At 37.9% G+C, this 18,979-nt stretch overlaps 1 protein-coding gene across 2 annotated transcripts in view; it reads right to left on the reverse strand.

Moving 5' to 3' along the window:
• The window catches only part of ZZEF1 (zinc finger ZZ-type and EF-hand domain containing 1), a 59,900-nt gene that overhangs the window by 15,200 nt on the left and 25,721 nt on the right, over positions 1-18,979 (reverse strand). The window contains exons 25-44 of one of the 2 annotated variants that reach the window (XM_086762775.1): positions 18,769-18,917; positions 18,167-18,407; positions 16,615-16,694; positions 15,321-15,414; positions 14,230-14,746; positions 13,410-13,574; positions 12,028-12,147; positions 10,997-11,158; positions 10,213-10,342; positions 9,819-9,957; positions 9,448-9,613; positions 8,610-8,872; positions 7,447-7,619; positions 6,716-6,863; positions 6,019-6,152; positions 5,297-5,574; positions 4,114-4,288; positions 3,440-3,572; positions 1,619-1,815; positions 927-1,046 (exon numbers count right to left, since the gene is read on the reverse strand). In XM_086762775.1, the coding sequence (XP_086618901.1) occupies positions 927-1,046; positions 1,619-1,815; positions 3,440-3,572; positions 4,114-4,288; positions 5,297-5,574; positions 6,019-6,152; positions 6,716-6,863; positions 7,447-7,619; positions 8,610-8,872; positions 9,448-9,613; positions 9,819-9,957; positions 10,213-10,342; positions 10,997-11,158; positions 12,028-12,147; positions 13,410-13,574; positions 14,230-14,746; positions 15,321-15,414; positions 16,615-16,694; positions 18,167-18,407; positions 18,769-18,917 (3,584 nt within the window). Of the gene's footprint in view, positions 1-926; positions 1,047-1,618; positions 1,816-3,439; positions 3,573-4,113; positions 4,289-5,296; positions 5,575-6,018; positions 6,156-6,715; positions 6,864-7,446; positions 7,620-8,609; positions 8,873-9,447; positions 9,614-9,818; positions 9,958-10,212; positions 10,343-10,996; positions 11,159-12,027; positions 12,148-13,409; positions 13,575-14,229; positions 14,747-15,320; positions 15,415-16,614; positions 16,695-18,166; positions 18,408-18,768; positions 18,918-18,979 lie in introns of both variants that reach the window. The other variant, XM_086762774.1, reaches the window with a different exon arrangement.

Consider the following 18,979-nt stretch of genomic DNA (forward strand, 5'->3'; position numbering starts at 1 on the left):
GCAGAGGTGACTATCACCAAAAAGCCAGCGATGCCCCTACACACTCTTCTCCTTTGATAGCATACCTTTGGCTTCAGCACAGCAAACGCCACCAGTACTCATAACAGGAAGAAAATAATGTTACACACTTCCTTGGTCCTCCAATTTGTGTCAGCCTCAGTTTTGAGAAGTAATGTAGGCAGAGCTATGGCCAGATATTTTAGTGCTCAGGGCAGCCCATTCGTTTGGTATGATGCTGCTCAAAGCAGAGGAAGTCTGGGCTGGTTCTCTGGCTGCAGGTCAGGAGGCAGCAAGATCCCACAGTCCAGATCTGATTTTACAGTACTTCTAACCAACGCCCTGGGGCAACACTTCAGAGGAATTCCAGGGCTTTACCCTTTCTCTCTCTCTTTGCTACTGTCCTAAGAATGAACTAACACAACTCTTACCTTAGATAAAACATAACTAACAGTTGAACCACAATTATCTTCCAGCAATTAACAGATATTCAGAAAGAATGTGCCACATGCATACTGATCTCCCCATACCGCACTAATACCTTGTACATGTCAGCGAGCAATGTAAGAAATGCTTTTCTTGGAGATTCATTATTATTTTTTAAATTGAAGAATGGAATTTTCAAGAATCATCTAAATTAAATTTATAAAAGAAACTTGAGTAGGTGATTAATGTCTCATCTTGCAAATGTATTTCAAATACAATCAGATTAATTAAAACCAGCTCCAGCTTTAAAGAAATTAAGACTATTATCTACACAATTATGATGGACACAGAAGGCAGATTCAGGGACAGAGATAAGTGAACATTTTTATACAGACTAATTAGAAATACTCTTGAGACTTTCTTCACAAAAGGGAAGTGCAGTGCCATGAGCTTTCATGCCACTCTGTGAAGCCTGACTTTTTACAAGACATAAATTTTCTTACCTCCAAGTCTCTGAGAAGCCAGGTCTTACTGAAGCCAGTTCCTTTGCTACATTTCTTCACTAGGAGCTTGAGTAAACCAGACTGGAGAAAGGCAGCTTGGACCTCCTTAAAGCCATGAATCTACACACAAACAAATAAGTAAAAAGGGAACAATGCCTGGCAATACTTGCAAGGCCTTATCACATGGCCTCAGATAAATTTCCTGCCCAGATGAACTAAGTCGGGAATCTTTTTCTTTCATTTCCCTAAAAAACTCCAAAATACAAATCCTCACTCCAAATACCTTAAGAGTATCATCTATGACATACACAGAGTAGTAACTGGATATTTGTTTTGCTGTTACAGTTAAAAAAAACCACAGATCCCCTCTTCAAATACTCCAGGAGTAAGAAAAGGGGCACGCAAGCTTCTATAAAGTATTATCCCCATAAATGTCGTCTTCTGCTTTCACGGACAGTCAGCCTCCACAGAGGAAAAGCGATCCATCTTTCAACTCAGACTCAAGAATGCTTTTTAAAGCCTAGCAACATTTTCAGCCCCCTACAAACAGGGGAAAAAAGGAGCCAGCTGTGAGAGAAATGAAGTTGTCTTAGCTCCCCAGTGAGTTCAGTCAATGCCCAAGTTCCTGTAGCGTAAGGTAGAACACGAACTTTTATTTCTCTATTACATCCTATGTGTCAGGCAAAAGATACCTTAAGAGTTCTGTAAAGCCCCTTAAGAGCGAGCGACAAGACCCAAGTTGCTTCCACTGCCTCAGTATAGCTGCTGTCCATGCTGGTTTGCAGAAGGTGCGTGGATATCAGAACGAAGTGCTGGAGGTACTGTCTCAGCTGGGCCTGGGAATCACTGTCTTCTTGTCCACACTTCTGAATCAACTGGTAATCTTTCACTACACGAGAGAAAAAACACAATTCACTAGGTTCATCTTAAAATGTTGTGAAATCATCTCTTACCAGTAGATATGAGTAGGCTGATGCATGAACACGATCCATACATGAAGTACATTCTAACAAAGGTCTTGTATTAAAATGATCTCAGATTCACGGAATAATCAAGGAAATATTTCATTTTTCGGTGCAAGTTAAAAAGCCCCTAGGTGACTTCTGGCAACAGCTGACTGTCTGCACATATTTGCACATAAACAGTACAGCATATAAAGCAACACATGCTGTATTTTACAATTGAAATGGGGAAAATTCTGACCTGCAATTGGTGTGATGAAATAATTCTTGTTTAAAATGTTAATAGCAAAAAAAAAAAAAAACAAAAAAAGCAGCTTTTGTAGTTAAATCTTTCTTCAATATCAAAAAGCAGTTTAGTCTCTTGATTTTTCCAAGTGTCTTTTAAATAACTTCAGTAGTCAAATCTTAGGACAACCTTTACTTTATTAACTTCATGATATGTATGCCAAAGCTGCAAGTCCCTGCTCCTACAAATCCAAATGATTTCTTGTATGTTAAGCATTTAGCCTGACCGAACTTTTAAATGAGGTGAAATACAGGAATAAAATTATTTCTGGTACAATGAATGGGACCCAGGAGGCAGCATCTAGCTTTGGGGTTTTGTGGTTAATTTCTGGTGGTTTTTGCTGCTGGGTTTTTTATAATAGTCTTTAGACACCATAATAGCCAACATGCTCTACCGACGTGTCCTAGAACAGATTATTCTAAAATATCCAGACACATTCCCTGGACTATACTCTATTTCATGCTGTATAACTCTTTTCACATTTTCATCTCAAATTTTAAGGGTATCCAAAATGTTCTGAAGAGTTCTTCCAGACAGGAGGAAAGTAGACAAGACAGACTCCTGACATTTTATAAAGCACATGATTAGAGAGGTTAGGCCTGTCCTCGTGGTATGTTTTTTTTTTACAGGACCAGGAAAAACCAGTCAACACAGCATAATTTGAGAAGCAGTCAGTCGATAATGGGTATGTTTGTGTTTGCTCTTGGTCTTCATTTGCTAGTAGGCAGCACATCTTGTCCACAGTGGAAACAGGCACTTCATAAAAATGCAGAGCATTTCTGAAGCAACAAAACGGACTATCCCAAGATAGGCTCTGAGTACCTTTCCTTTATACAGCAGTATCTAACTACATAGAGGCAGCATGTGCATTTTTAAAATTTGCAATTGTTTTAAAACATTAAGCTCATGTCTGTAAAGAATAAGACACAAGCAGTAAGCAAATCCCAAACCAGAAACAATTGCCTAATCAAAGGCCTGTTTCTGAGATTGCTCAGTTAATAAAGTGGTCGACAGTTTCCTAAATCCTTTTCTGAATAAAAATGAATGTCAGAATTTGAAAAAGAAAATGAGTCTCCACAATCTCTCCTGCAGAAGCTTCACAATTTGGTTTAACCCACGAGCAGAAAAATCAGGTGACTTACTAATCATGGCATTCAAACTCTGCAGACCTGCATAAAGTGGTGTAGTTAAAATAGGCTTTGGAGTACCCATAGGAAACTAAGGAAATACTCTGATTCTTTGATAAAATAACAATGTCACAGAACCTGTTTTTCTCTTCCGGGTTTTGATGTCTACTACAACTGCCCTGTTTTTCTCAGTGAAATGCTTCAGGATGATGACGTTATGAGGCTCATTAGCATTATCCATGTACACTGAACGAGTCCCCATACACAGCACCTGAAATTGCAGCAAAAGTTTCAGTTACAATTTGGAATACTTATCGGTAAATACAGTCATCTTTTATATTGGTTACATTTGCTTATACTTGGTATTGCATTTTTGTAGCTGAACAGTCTGCTTGCTGCCAGGTATTTGCTGATCTTCAGAAAAAGGCAGTTCACTTCTATTAAAAAAAAAAAAAATGCCTACACAACCAACTTAATGCTTACATAGGCAAGATATAAGAGTTATGACTATTAAGAGTGAGACTGGATTGTTTCACTTGTATAAAAAGCCCTTTATATACTCAAACATCCTAAGCTGGTTTTCTCGTGGTAGTTTAAGTAGCACTCAAGGAAATGGAACCAAAACCAGCTATGTTATTCTTCACTAGGTAAATATTAATTGTGCGCAAGTGGAAAGATGTGAACTCTGACATACACCGTGTTTTGTCAGCTCATAATGAATGTCCCCAATTGATGAAATCTGTAGTATTTAGAAATAGAAACCTAAAAGCTCTAACCAATTTTGTTTGCTTTAGTATCGATAGGCCACTTACCTCAGGAAACCCAACCAGCACCAATAAAGTGAAGATATTGGTGTGCTTTAGCTGGAAGGGCAGTTGCTTAATGCAATGGTCAGTGAAAGCAGCGATCACATTATGCCACTGCGCAGAAGAGTTCAAAGATCGAAGAATATCTGCCATGGAGCTTGCCCAGTCCAGACCTACACGACTGGAAAGCAAGAGCATTCTGTATTAGGAGGGCTGACTACAGACTTACCTGAAACTATTTTCCTCAAGACAGCGTATCACTGTTAATCTGTCATAGCTACAGCTTTCATATCATTATATAACTGTTTTTTCAAATATTTGAAGCCTTCCTGTCAGCTGACACATGAATTCTGTTTTGTTTGTTATCACTAGAGCACAAACACTATTCTGTTTTCTTAAAGGGTTTACAGTCACAAATCAAAGCGTGCCTGAAAGTTGTCGCCTTTAATTCCCAATTTTAGTTTAGAGATCAGAAGTTTTTCTTTGCACACCAGCAAGCGGTTTAATTCCCGTGTATGTGGCTACCTGCTCTCCCTCTTGTGGACTACAGAAATAATCTAGAGACTGGGCTCCTTGCTCTGAAGTTAGTCTTTGAGAAAAATCCTTTCCCTCAGCTGATCCTCTGGATATTCTGTCTTTAAACTTCATATGCTCTTCTATTTGTTTATGAACCTTCCCTGTGAAACACAGCTACAATGAAAAATAACACTGTCATATTCAACAGGTATGACGTTAATCTCTGAATGCTTGAGAGCTTTCTCAAGGTCTCCAAAACGGAACATCTGCCCTGCCCCTCCTTCCTGTTTCCAGTGCAATTTTACTACACAAAAATCTCTCTCTCTAATACTCTTACATATGAGGGCCAGATCCACAACTCAGCACTGGTGATAGCAACCACATGACACACTCTCATCCCTTCCAAAGTTACACAAGAGACTGGTAACTCAATGGGAGATAATTAATGTCATACAAAAAATGCAGGACTGAATTTTGGTTTTAAGCCACTCTTCAACAGCCAGCCTTCTTTTGGAAAGAAATTAAGAGATTCTCACTACAAAAAGCCCTTTCCACAATCAGGATACAGGTTTAATTGACTTTCTATTAAAAAGTCTCTATGCATGAGGTACACATGAAAGAAAATTAATATTAATCATCAGAGAGCAACTAATAGGTACAAAGTAAAAAGCACCTGTCTAAACACACAGCTCCCAGACTGAAGAGAAGATGAGTTGTCTTCCAGCCTTCTGGCACTGTAGACCCATCTGCCGCAGCAAACAAATTATGTTTGGCTGAAAGGACTTTAGCCACTGCAGCATCCACTTCTGCAGGCATAAGCCTCAGGATTAACTGGCCCAGAAGTCCCAATGTTAAATGATAAGTTTCATTTAGGTGGCCAGCGTTTGAGATTACAACCTGAAACATCAGCGGAAGTATTTGTTCCAGGTTAATCAAAGACATTGTGGAGCCCTACGGAAAAAGAAAAATCTCAGTAAGGCAGGGAAAGAAAACAAGACTTTTAAACAAAGTCATAGCACGTACAAAAATCATCTGTTCTAATGCTCTTTCAGATGGGACAAAAGGAAATGAGAAACTAGGTTCTTACTTCTGTTGTTGACCTCTTAAGCTGACCTGACACGTAAACCTAAGCTGACAGTTTACACTTTGCAGACGTTGAACACAGGTAAGATACATTGCTTTACAGATAAATTAAAATTCCCTTCCCTCTCCCCCCACGCAGGAACGAGCCCTGACATTCCTTAGTAATGTGAAATGCCCTAAGACATTCTGATTTGCATTTTATAACATGTAAGCAACAAGAGCCATTCTCCCACATTTAATTTGCTATGAATTTGATTAATGTTATTTGTGATACCTAGAAAACTACGCAGATTGAAAATAAAAAGAACTAACTGATTTGAAAGGTGGTAACATAGCCGCCAGCAATCCTAGAATCCTCTTCTGAGAGCATTCAGCAAAAACTTGTTCCTGGCTAGGTATTAAAATTTCTGCTTGCTTCTGGGCTGAATCCTCTGAGATGTAGTCATCTGCTTTTTAAATTGAAACAAAAGAAGAAAATCCACCAAATCACATTAAAAATAAATAAGTGACAGCTTAGTTTTCTTAATTATGATCTAAGGATAGAAACAATTTTAAAATGTTATTAAAATTTGAAAAGTTAGTCTTTATAAAAGTGTATAAAAGCAGGTAAAGAAATTTGCACCATCTATTCGAAAACATAAAGGACAGTACTGCAGAAAGATTTTACTATCATAATTCTAACAACACTAGTCTTTACTAGAATAAGACACTTAAGTTCTGGTTCCAAAAACGTAAGAAATCACAAGTAATGTGTTAGACCAACAGGAACTCTATGCATGGATATGTATTGGTGGAATTGTACTCCCATTTCTAGAATCCTTTAAACCGACTGCAAGGTAGTCATCGTTCAAAGCAGTATGCCTGGCAGGTTTTTGCAAAGGAAACAGCTCACTTGCATTAAAGACATTTGCAAATACACAAAAACGGGTCAGGAACAAAAAATACAGCTGTTTGTTTTGCATATGAATGGGTATTTCTGTGACAGGGAAAATGAGAAATAATCTTTTACCTGTTGGAGAAACGTTATCATCCACAGACAAGTCTGACTCTTGTCTCAAAACAGCTTGCTTTGCAAAGACAGCTTTGCTTTCACTTCCTTGTTTTCCTACTTTATCTTCTGCAGGAGACTGGGTTTCATTGCGAGCATGTCCTTTCCCCTAAAAATAAAACAAAGACACCAAAAGATTAAAACAAAATTTAATACCTGCAGAAACAGCCATGGCAAGAAGCAGCCAGTCATCTGCACCTGATAAACATTTTTCCTCAAATATCCAAACCTGTCATTGGTTAAGAACTACTTGATGTATATATGTCTTAAGCTTTCGTACAGTGAAAATACATTTTTCTACTTTGCCCCTATCTCTATGCATAAAATTATTAAACTGTAATAGTTTTATACACTGTATAAAACTGTAGGATACTCCTTCTCCCACCTAAACAATGCCAACACCTAGAGGAAACCACAACCCTTTCAGAAAGGACGTCCTTTGCCCCTTCCCTCCAACTCTCTTGTGAATCAGTTGCCTGTAAGAACATCAGGTGATGCCTTCAGCTTTGATCAGCTGAATATAATAAAAAGTGAACCAATCAACAACTGTTCCCTTGCCCCCTGACTTTTACCTACAAATGAAATCATTGTTATCCATTATTTCAGCTACATATCCAGAACAGGATGTTTAAGTTTCTGAAGAAACACACATCTAATTCATATCAGGGGTTCTGTAAATAACGGGTACTTACATTATAACATGTAAAAGAGCCTGTGCTTGATTTCTCATCTCTTCCCTTCACTGCTTTATCACCGGTATGAGTCTGTGGAGCACCACCTGTGGGAGGACTGAGCGATACACTGTCGTTCTCCGAGAAGGATTCACCTTCTGGCAACATAGAGAGGAGAGCTAAATTTTTCAGACCTGAAAGCAAGAAAGTTATAAAAGCTATTTAGCTGTTGAGTGGCAAGATAGGCAAAAAGCAGAACCGAAACATTTTGAAAGAGAACTTCAAAATCACCCTTACATACTTCTTTTGAATATCAACTCCGTCAAAAAGACGTTCCCCATCACGTTAACTTAATTATTTATTTCCATAAAATAATAGTGATGAACAGACATTTTCCACTTCACAAAGATACCATCAGGGTAGAAGTCTTAATTAATGTAAGAAAGCATTAGAGATACCTCCCAGCAGTGTAAATTATAAAAAGTAAATTAAATTTGTCTTAGTTTTTAATCTTCTAAACACTTAAATATCTACATAATAGAACTGTACATGAGAAAAAGATTAAATACTAAGTATGTGTAAGTGGTGGTGGTATTTCAGCTCTATTAGAGCTGCTCAAAAAAACCTACCTGTATACTTATATGAACTTGAGTCTAGAATTTTTTATACACTCAACATAGGTCTCCACTGTATCACCCTATTTTCTGCAGTAGGTCTTAGTTCACAAAAAGCCTCATTGCCAGACAAATGGACATCATCCCCAGAAACTTATCTCATACCACAAATAAGGTTAAAAAATTATTGCCAAGAAATGCAGAACAAAAAACATTCTCCACCAGATTATTTGCTTTCCCTCAAGTCCTTCAGTTGTCAGTAACGTTAGTAACAGAACATGAAGCTATATTGATTGATCCCTTTACAACATCTACGATGGAAAAAAAAAACAACCAAAGAGTTGTCTTCAGTATTTATGTTGGCATAAAATTAACTTTCCCAAGCACCCTATTTTCCATGTTCCAATGACCCTGAACACTTGTTCTACGTTGGCTTTCTACATAAACAGTTATTCTCAGTGAAGTACACAGTAGCTTCCCCTTTCCTTTGGAAACTTCAAAGTGAGTAATCACAGGCTTTTCTGACACTCACTAGAAACCATTGTTTGAGTGAAGGAGGAGCTGACTCACCTTTTCCATGCTGTGCTTTCATCAAACAGTCTCCAATGAGCTGTATGCACTGATGTTGCAGAACTCTGGCATGACTGAGGACCTGTGAATCTAGTTTCTCTCCTCCTACTTCCTCCCCATTTGTCAGATCTGCACTGTAGAGAGTCAAAGCTGAAAACAACAGCCAGGAATAATTGTGGACATATGGCTGGATGAGCCTCTGTCGGTCACTGATTCGAATCGTCACCATTGGATATACTGTGATGCTGTGAGTGGGCAAATGCCTGAAAGAAGAAAGTACATAATTTAGAATTGCAGCCGCTTTTTTCCTAACTGACGTAGTTAGTAACACAACATTTCTACAGGAAACATTGAAAAACCCAACACATTCCAGAGTTTCAAACTGTAGATCTTCAAGTGCTGTAAAGTATCAGAGCCTCGCTGACTTCAGTAGCGCTCATTTAGCAGAGCCTGAAAACTCAGAAGAGCTTCTCCTCTAGGAATAACGTTCATGAAGATCTTTGGTGTCAAGCACTGAAACCTACATTGTACAACCACAGCACTGTTCATTCCTTCTATCCTGTCATTCAGGGTGGACAACTCTCCTTCTGCAACTTTCACCTCCATGGCTACAAAACAATTGCTACTAAGTCACATCAGAGGCTGGGGCAGGTTTCCACACTGAAGAAATTTTTGCTGAACTGGTCCTACATTTGCTACGTTTTCCTGAGGGACACCAACTAGATGTTCTGATGTCAGACGCAACCTTGTAGGAAGCAACATGAGAATGACTGATGGTACTCAGTTGCTAATTGTCACTTTTCTGCCAAGTAGGGGAATAAAACCACATATTTAGTACCTGTCAGAGTATTTCTTTGCAGAATAGCATCCATAGCAAAGGTCAAAGTCATCACACACGTTGCAGTTCATTCTCCGACCTATGATAACTCCCTGACAGTGATCACAGGCATACTCCACGTTAACCATTTCATGGTCATCCTCATGTCCTTCCGGTTTAACTCCACCTGTAAAAAATATTTTAAGATTTCCCTGTAAATTCTTTTTGACAAAGGATCTTTCTTAATTTCAAGTTCATGTTCAGATTAGGAAAAGAAAAGCTTAACATTTCTAAAATATACAGAAGAAAAGTCTAAATTATACATAAAGTGAAAGAAGACACTATTTTGCCATTGAGCATATGGTTTTGAGGGGTTTTTAAATGATTCTTACCAAGAAAACAAGTTTTGCACAGATCCATGTCATTGCATTGCAGACAGCGGTAGCGATGCCATGGTGCAATTTCATCACAGCCATCGCAGGATATGTCCACATTTAACAGGTCACAGTAACGAGCCACAAACATGTGCATCTAGAGCAATAAATAACAATTTAGTTGAGTATTATTTTCTGACTTTGAGAAAGCTCTTCTTAGGCAGAAAACAGAACAATGCCCCTGTAAAAAAATGATGGGGATTTTTCATCATTTTAGACTTTTGAAGACCCACAGGGAGCCAGGAATCCAACTCATGAAGTCAGTTTAAGCTAGATTCCCTTCTCTCCTTTATGCTTTTAAAAGTCTCCTATTTACCCCTTCTGCAGAAAAATAAGCAAATCATGAGGTCACCTTTCTCTGCTTCTCTGGGTCAGCTTGAGCTATCTTTTCATACCAGGTCTCAAACATTACATCCTGACATTCATCCATCCACTCACAGTTTTGCTTGTAGTCTGCAATTTCATCTTCTTCACTCCATTGACTAAAAGAAAAGCAAGCTCAAAATTAAGTTTGAATGCAATCAGGCCTCCCTCTACTATAACTTGGGATATATATTTTTAAATAACAAAGTGCTATATAACATGCTAATAAAAATAGCTGTGAGAACTCCGGTTCACTCGGTTATTAACTGACCATACAGACACCTGCTGCTTGCCCCTGTGACAAGTTCTTAAATAGATACGGGGGATCATAATGCAAAATCAGAAAATTCACACTTACTAAACTGGTTTTGGTAAGGCTGGCAGATCAGGTGAAATATCTTAAAAGCTTTTTGGCCTTCACATTTGATCACATGCAAGAAATACCACTACTACAAAACTGCAACATGCAGGTACTAAAAACATGTGACATTTATCAAGACAAGAAACAGCATTATCTACCTCCTGCTACACTGCTAACCAAGTGAAGTGTTCCAGCAGTAACTAAGTTAAAGATAAAATTGTAATAGTTTTTGCACTAGTAATGCTGCAAAAAATTCCAAATACTTCAATTTAAGCCCTTGGGTACTGACCAAAATGATGCCATATTTGTTAATAGTACTTCTACTGCTTGTCCCAGCACAAAATTCCAGAGCCTTTCTTGGTAAAAATGGTATCAATAGTACCGTGTGAAAGTTGCATTCTTCCTGACTCACCAAATCACACTGTCATGAATACTTATGTTTTCTTGTGATGTAGTCATAAGAAGATGTGGTAACTGAATCTCAACAAAGAAGGAAAGATCACTTGGTTCCCAGCTCATATCCAGAAGGTGAAGGAGGGTTGTCTGAACACACGATAAGGCAGGAAGCAATGATCTAAATAAAAAACAAGACAAGAAAACATGACAGCTCAAGGATTAAGAGGGAGAGAATCACTGTACACTGATTTCCAGGCTTTACTCTGCGTTAAATTAACTATGTGGCAGAAACTCAGGTTCACTAATGCATAAACTTACATAATTCAGCAAGAAACATAGCCAAGACAATTTGAAATAAAGATGCTGTCCTTTATAGATTTAGTTGAGACAGAGCTTATGCTATAACCTGAGCTATATATATAGCTCATCTATATATACACACATATATATAGCAAGAGAGTCTGTCTCTTCTCTGCAGTACAACATTTTTCTTGATATTTGCAGGAACTTACTCTCTTTAAAACCTTTGTCACGTTCAGTTGAAACTGAACAAAGGACTCTGAAGTTATTGGCATGGAGTTGGACATTATAGTAACAAAATTGTCTTTACCTAGGACAACTGGCTATAAATCCCAACAATTCTAATCAGAACGTTATCAAAACAAGAGCTTTAACATTAAAACATGGTTGCAGAATTGTGGTATTTATTGTGGCATTACTCCTGTCAAAGTATTCCACAACAAATTTGCTATTTCTAGTATTTTATTACTAATTCAGGAACATATGGCAGGATTACAACTGCAGAATGCCATGTCAAAGTTTTAACACTGATAAATGTATTGTACTTTCCTGCACAGTATTAATAACAAGATAACTTGGCATTTTTGAGCACAAGAGCAAGGTTTCTTATTTAGTCCTGTAAATAATGCAAAGTATAATAAAACTTAATTAAGACATTAAAGAATAAAGAACAACTGACAAGGGAGGAGGTGAGGAAGAACAGGAAAAAAAAAATCTCACAGAAGTAATGCAAGAAACGTGCTGTACCTGTCATTAATGGTACTAAATCCCTTCACAGCATTTACCAGAAACAAAACAAGCTGATAGTAGGACTCTCGAATCTCTTTGTGTAGCTCAGCACCACAGCCTTCCAAGTTTCCAAAGTAGCTAAAAAATAAAGATGCAGTTTAGTAGTCTGGAACTCTCTGCTACATTTTAGGTAGCATGCTTTGTGCAAATTTTACAAACAGACAGTCTTCTAAACACCCCCCACAAGTGGGAAGGATGTTAGTTTTGTTTAAAATGCAGTCTGCCACTTTCAAAGAAAAATGAAAGAATCCTGTACCAGGAATCAGAAGTTAAGGAACAAAACAGGCAAAGAGAATATTCTCATGGCACTAACAAAATAACATTCCTTCAAATTAAAAAAGGGCTTTACAAAAATCTAATCAAGAGCTTAAAGGAAATCAGTGCACTGCAAGATGACCATAAAAAGCTCTTGACACGTGAGAAAATAGCCGACAGTTCAGACAGCACTGTCCAGATACACAGCAGCAATCAGACCTAAATTCATGCACCAGAACACCATAGTGTGTAGATAGTGCTTTCTAGTTGTACATAAAATTTAAAAAAACTTCCATATTATCTTTCCTAACTTAGAACAACAATTTCCCACACATATAATCAACATGATCTTTTTGCCTGTTTTTTTTTTTTTGTGTGTATGCGCATGCCCCAGAACTGGTACACAGCGGTGCAGAACTTAGCTGGCACGTCCATTGCTTTAGCTTCTGGGACACAAGTGGAATGTATCATCCCACAATAAAATTTGTCTTGTAGAGATTTCGTATCCAAAGTTATGCAAGTTCATGAACAAGCAAATGCTTGACTAACAAGATATAACATGCACCATTCTTGGAGATTAGTTCTTCTGCCTCATAGGTATTATCTTGATTTACAAAGTAAGTTCACAAAAATAAAGATGCAATGCTACCTAAGTAATTGCAAGTTAAATGGGTTAGATCACTACAGCTTTACTGAATGAGAAAGAAACCAATCTAGAATTAGAAAGGAAGTTAAACTAAAGCAATAACTGCAGACTCAACAATCTTTTTGAGTTGAGTTTGTTCTGATCTGGTTGGAACTGTAATGATGTTTCTAGGTATTCATGCTATTATTCAACCACATGATATCCATTAGCATGACTAGCTGTACAACTAAGTCTCACTTGAAAAATAAGTACTTATTTTCTAAATGAAGCATGCAAGATATGCATCGTAGCCTAAAACCTAACCCTCAGATCATATTTTTATTAACCACATGGACTAAAAAAAGGTAACTGTCTACTGTTTTCAGTACAGATGACTGGGAGAACAAGGACTAAGATATATTAAATCACATGGCTGAGATTCATCCAAATAATTACTTACTTTGTAAAATCTTTCTGACAGGCTAGAAGTTCTAAGAGAAAAAGTACACAGGGTGGATGAAAACAGTGAGGCTGTCCAAGCGAGTCTAGGCACTGGCGGATTGTCTTGAGCACTTCCATAATACTCTGCCCTTGGGATTTTCTCAAAGCAAGAACCTTTAAAACACTAAGAAGAACAAAAAAACATCTGTGAGGACTTCAGAACATTGTGCGTAAAATAATGCAAATAAATCACAATTCAAGAAGTACTTGACTAGTTAAACAAGAGTTTGGTATCTACACTTTCAATTTTATTTCAGCAGCGGTATATTGCAGTTGGAGTGAGTGATAAAGCTTCAACCAGGCTCCAGCACTTCCTCCACCAGTCCAAGTTTTAAAGCCTAAAAAAGACAAGCTGGGAATCGGAAATTTCTCTTCTCATTTACATTTTCAGAATATCAGGTAATTTCATAAGGGATGCAACTACTCTATATTCAGTAGCAAGGATTTCTAGTACTGCTATACCATGTCTTCGCTGTTCGTAGATAAGAAGCAAAATGCCAATGCAAACAGATCTCAGGAAGCAAGACAAGAAACAGCCAAGTAATTGTTTTTCATATTCCGAAGTTCTACATGACAGAAGTGAAACAAAGGAAATAATACCTCTACGAGCCCCTGCACAGTTGTGAATAACTGAAGTTTGATACATAAATCTGACAGCCATTTATGTACAAAATGATTTTCAATGCTATCTTGCAGCTAAAATAGGTTTTATTGCACGTGAAGAGGTCTGAAGACAAATTTCTGTATTTTATAACAGGTAACATTTTCAACCAGCTTACCTTTCATGTGAAAGTGACTGGTCCTTAATGAAGTCCATTATGTTTTTCAATATAGGGTATTTCTCCTTCACAGTAGGCACAGCTCTCTGCTCCTCCATGGATCTGAAAGACAGCAGCCTTAGTCTTCCACGGCTGAACTGAGATTTTCGCGTAGGAGTGGAAGGAGGCGAAGAGATATCTTCTTGCTGTGAAGCTGTATTTTCAACAGGCTTACTATGAGATGCAGATGCTTCTTCTGTTTGGAGGGGGTCTGGAACTTGCTTAATCTTCACATCAGATTGTGTCATTTGTCCCCTCTCTTTTGAAACAGGATGAGTTACTCCACTGGAAGACAATGAGTGTGCTGCCTGGAAGTCCGTGTCCACAAGAGAACCTTTTCTTTGGCGTTTATCACTGACATACTGTTGGACATTGTCAACATCTTGGGCTTCCAAGCTGTCTGAAGCAGAATCTTTCGTCTTTGCTCTTACGGGCAAAAAATTCAGTAACAAAAGGCTCTTCTGCATACAAAGTTTTGCTGCAGCATAAAAATTGGCAGAGTTAAAATCATGACAATAGAATGACAAATTTGCTATCTTGTGCTTAGGCAGAGGCAGAAAGTGATTTATCTTGTTTCTTCTGAGCTAAGACAGACAGAAAATACTGGTTTTCTTACATATTGATCATGATGCTATCAGTTACTCAATTCTAGATTTCCAAATGCTAATTTTGAACTATGAACTAAACTATATGAAGCACACAGTAGTCAATGAGAACACATTTTATCCTAACAACAATCAGTTGCTATTCTAACATCAGTTAATTGTGGTAACAAGCACCTATAAAAACAGATGAACCTAAGTTCTGAACCAGGTGACCCAAGGGAGAGGTCACTCCCTGTAGAATTTTCTCATGTACTGTTTTCTGCAAAGCATAGCAGAACACGATCCCAGATAGCTCACGCAGAGTATAGTAGTTTATCTTTGAAGGTATTAAAAAGTAACCCCCATTGCTAACTTACCTTTTATAGCAAAAGTAATGACTAAGATTTAAAAGGTAATGCTTTACTAAGCTACCTGCAATGCTTATACATTTGGAAAGGCAACACTTACCAAGAGTTTCTGGGTTCACCTCACTTGCTTCTGTGCTCTGCTTCTCCTCAGTATCATTTCCCCTACCCACCAGGGATTTCTGCTTCATTTCCAACTGTAGACAGGATGTTAAAACAGTTAAAATATGGCTCACCCTCTAGATCTATACAGCAAGACAGTATGAAGGCTGCATCGCATTAAAGGAATTTAATCTCAGGAACAGATGGCAACGATTTACTATTCTCCACTATAGAACAAAACACCCAGTAGTCTAAAAGAGCATTACCTAAACAATCAGAGCAGATAACAGCCTTATACCAAGATGCTCAAGGTTTGTAGGCTGAGACCCTTCCCTGTCTTGAGACTGGTGCATCAGCCCTCCAAGAAAAAGAAGGCTTCCCCTTTACTCCCACCACTCCCGAAAAGGTATACATTTAGTCATGAGATAAGACTCTCCAAAAGCATCGTGTCACCTAACTGGTGAGTACTGTCAGAGGCAAACATCACCTGTCATGCAGTGGGTACAATGCAATTACGCATCTTAACACACATCTGCATTCACTGCACCTCCAGTGCACCAAGCTGCCAGGAATTCTGCCAGGCAGGAAAGAGGAAGGAGGAGGGAGGAGATCACAAGGTACTAACGAGAACAGTTCGCAGAAAAACGGGCCATAGACTGAATTAGCTGGTCTCAAAGGCCACAGAGTTGTTAACATTTAGAATCTCCTGCAGACTAGTGAGATCTAAATGAACTTTGACTTTCTGCAGCTGCAGGTGATGACGCAGACACCTCTCACCAAGTTGTGAGCTGATGACACCAGCTCTTGACACAAGGCTTATGTTTCAAAGAAAATTACACGCAAAAAAACACACACTGAACTGAAGCCAGTGACTTGCTTGTCAAAGCAGCAATTATTTCCTTTTCTGTTGGCACTGCGTTACTGTGAGAATGATGTTTAAGACAGATTTCTTTCTATGATATATTTCAAAAGAACTTCAATTGCTATGTAAGAATCTTCCTAATTAACAACATGAACACATTCTTGCTGAAAAATAATACAAATAGAATGGATTTTGAGACAAATTTAGTCCTAAATACTCAAGATTACACATCAGGGGCTGAGGGAAGGAGGGGAGTAAGAATGCATTAAAATGATTAATTTCAAAGTTCAGAAGTGAATATATGTTCTTCATAAGCGAAAATAGTTGACCTAGAATCAGTGAAGGAAAACATGGTGCCACCCTACTCCTGAACATTGCACTGTAAAACATTAAGGTAAACGACATGAATAGATATCCTCCTGAGTGATCTTACCATCCATATTCTGATTGAATCAGCCAGGGAGTACACTTGTGCAAAGTCATCACTCAAAGGCACCTTGCCTCCACTGTTGACTGGAAATGAGAGAAAGAAAAGTCCTCTTTATTTACAACTCCATTTTTACACAGTTTGACTACTTTACTAAATTATATTAGAGCCTTCCCTTTGTCTGAATCAATATTTGGAATTACGTCTGTAAGAAAAACAGGGAATAAAACCTGCCAACTTTCATATGCCTTAAATGCATAAACTGCACCTTAACAGAGTTATTTGCAGTTAAATTATGAGTATCTTTCTCATCTCTTCCCAAAATTCATGCCTGCATTCACAGAAGATAAAAACCTCTCCCTATACATACAAATATTACTAATGCAAACTGGTATCAGAATAATCAATAAATGCTTAGCATTAATTTCAAGCTCTATAGATGTAGATTATCATCAATTTTTTTCCCCTTTTGTTTTACGCTATGAATTTCTGGAATGGACTTTCAAGATCAATTTACAATTTTTTCCCTCTCCCATTCCCCAATTTTTTTTAATTTCCCCTTCTCTTCAGCATCACTTGTACCTACTTCTCATGGCACAGGTCAACACAGGTCCTGAAATTAGTCTGTCACACCAAGATGAACAGGTGAAGCTATAACATAATAGTAGGATGGATACCTTATCCACTCACTCATATTTTCCTGAGCCACCACTTTTCAATCTTACTCAGAAAATCAGATCAACTGGCAGACACAGACAAAATGACTAAAGGCAATAACCGCTTTAGTCATCCAGTCTGTATGTCAATCATTTTTACCCATGATTTTATAACTCAAAATGTAAGATATTTAGCTTCAAAATTCTGACAGAAAGTGAAAGCCTAAAATTAAACCCTTCAAAACCAAGTAACACCTTCTTATCCAATACTTCAAACATAGCAATAAGCTTAACAGAAGGATGGTGTAAATGAAAAAGTTGTTCATTTTACCTACTGAAAATATATGTGCTGTAATACAACGGACATTATACAAGTTAAAGGCTAAATATTACCTTTATTTATTAAAAAAAAAAAAAAAAAAAAAAAAAAAAAAAGAGTTTTTGAGGGTGCCAAGGTCAGTTTCCACAGTATAACATTTTGGAAGGTAATTCACACCACCTCCACCCCCAGCATTCAAAAACACGTTGGTGCTGGCATTTTAGAAAAGATACAGTAAGAATGGAAAATTACATAAGGACCGCTAATCACTGAGTGCCACGTTGTTCTGAATTAAAGCCGCAGAGGACACCGCTACTGTCTTTGGGTACACCCTCAGTTGGTAGTTTACGATGGTTATTAATATTTGGACAGAACTCTGAAGATAAAAGAATCTAGTAATACAAAATAAATGCTCTAGAGATCAGGCTTACCTAGTCTACCTAAGGGAAGACTTATTTATACAGAACATCTTTTAAAAAATTGTCACACTACATTGATTTTCAAAGTTTATAAGCTGAACTACAATACAGCCCCTTACAAATGTTTACTCTTCTCAATTAAGACAGTCTAATATTAGAGTTACCATATTTTTGAAGCTTCTCATATAATTCTGGAGTGAGATACACCAAAGCAGCAAACGTTGAATTCACAGCTTGATCAACAGTAGAACCAGCAACTATAGCTGTCTTTGGGGTCTGCTTTTTACATGCCTGAATGAGCCCTTTGAAAAGTTCAGATTTTTGCCCACTGAAGTCCTGGGCAGGATCTGATTTTGCAAAGTCGATAAGAAAGTTACGGCAGTCATCTTGGTGAGAGCTCCTAGCCTGGAAAGAATGTTAGAAAACATTTACATTAGTATCATTTGAAAAATTGTTGCAGCTTATTTCTACCATTAAGTCAACTTGCAACCTGACCTAGTGAAAAACACCCCTGCCCCAGCAGGGCAGTTGATCTGGATGACCTTTGAAGGTCCCTCCCAACCATCTATGACTATGAAAATGGAAACTAATAAAAGGGCACAGAACAACAGTTTATCTCTGCGATATTTAAATGAAACAGTGCAATTTATGACAACTGTAGCACAACAGCATGTGCTTAAGGACCTATCAACTAACTAAGTCTGAATGAAACTGTGCGCTACGTAGAGATTTCATGCCAAGGAAACAAAAGCAGTGGTGGAAGTACCTCTTTTTTATCTCGCGGCAGCCTACTGCTTTGACTGGCTCCCAAGAGTGCCTCAGGACACATCTGATGCCTGAAGACAGGTTTCCACAGAGGAGAATTAAGAACTGATGTTACTTTCAAAGGAGGCAAGTCTGCTTCACTACCTAGTTCTGCAAGAAATTCAGAACAGACACGTGAGTTACTAAATATTTTTGTTCATTTTTACAGATTA

The sequence above is a fragment of the Chlamydotis macqueenii genome, chromosome 19, assembly GCF_036417535.1.
Source record: "Chlamydotis macqueenii isolate bChlMac1 chromosome 19, bChlMac1.mat, whole genome shotgun sequence".
In the NCBI taxonomy this organism is placed as follows: domain Eukaryota; kingdom Metazoa; phylum Chordata; class Aves; order Otidiformes; family Otididae; genus Chlamydotis; species Chlamydotis macqueenii.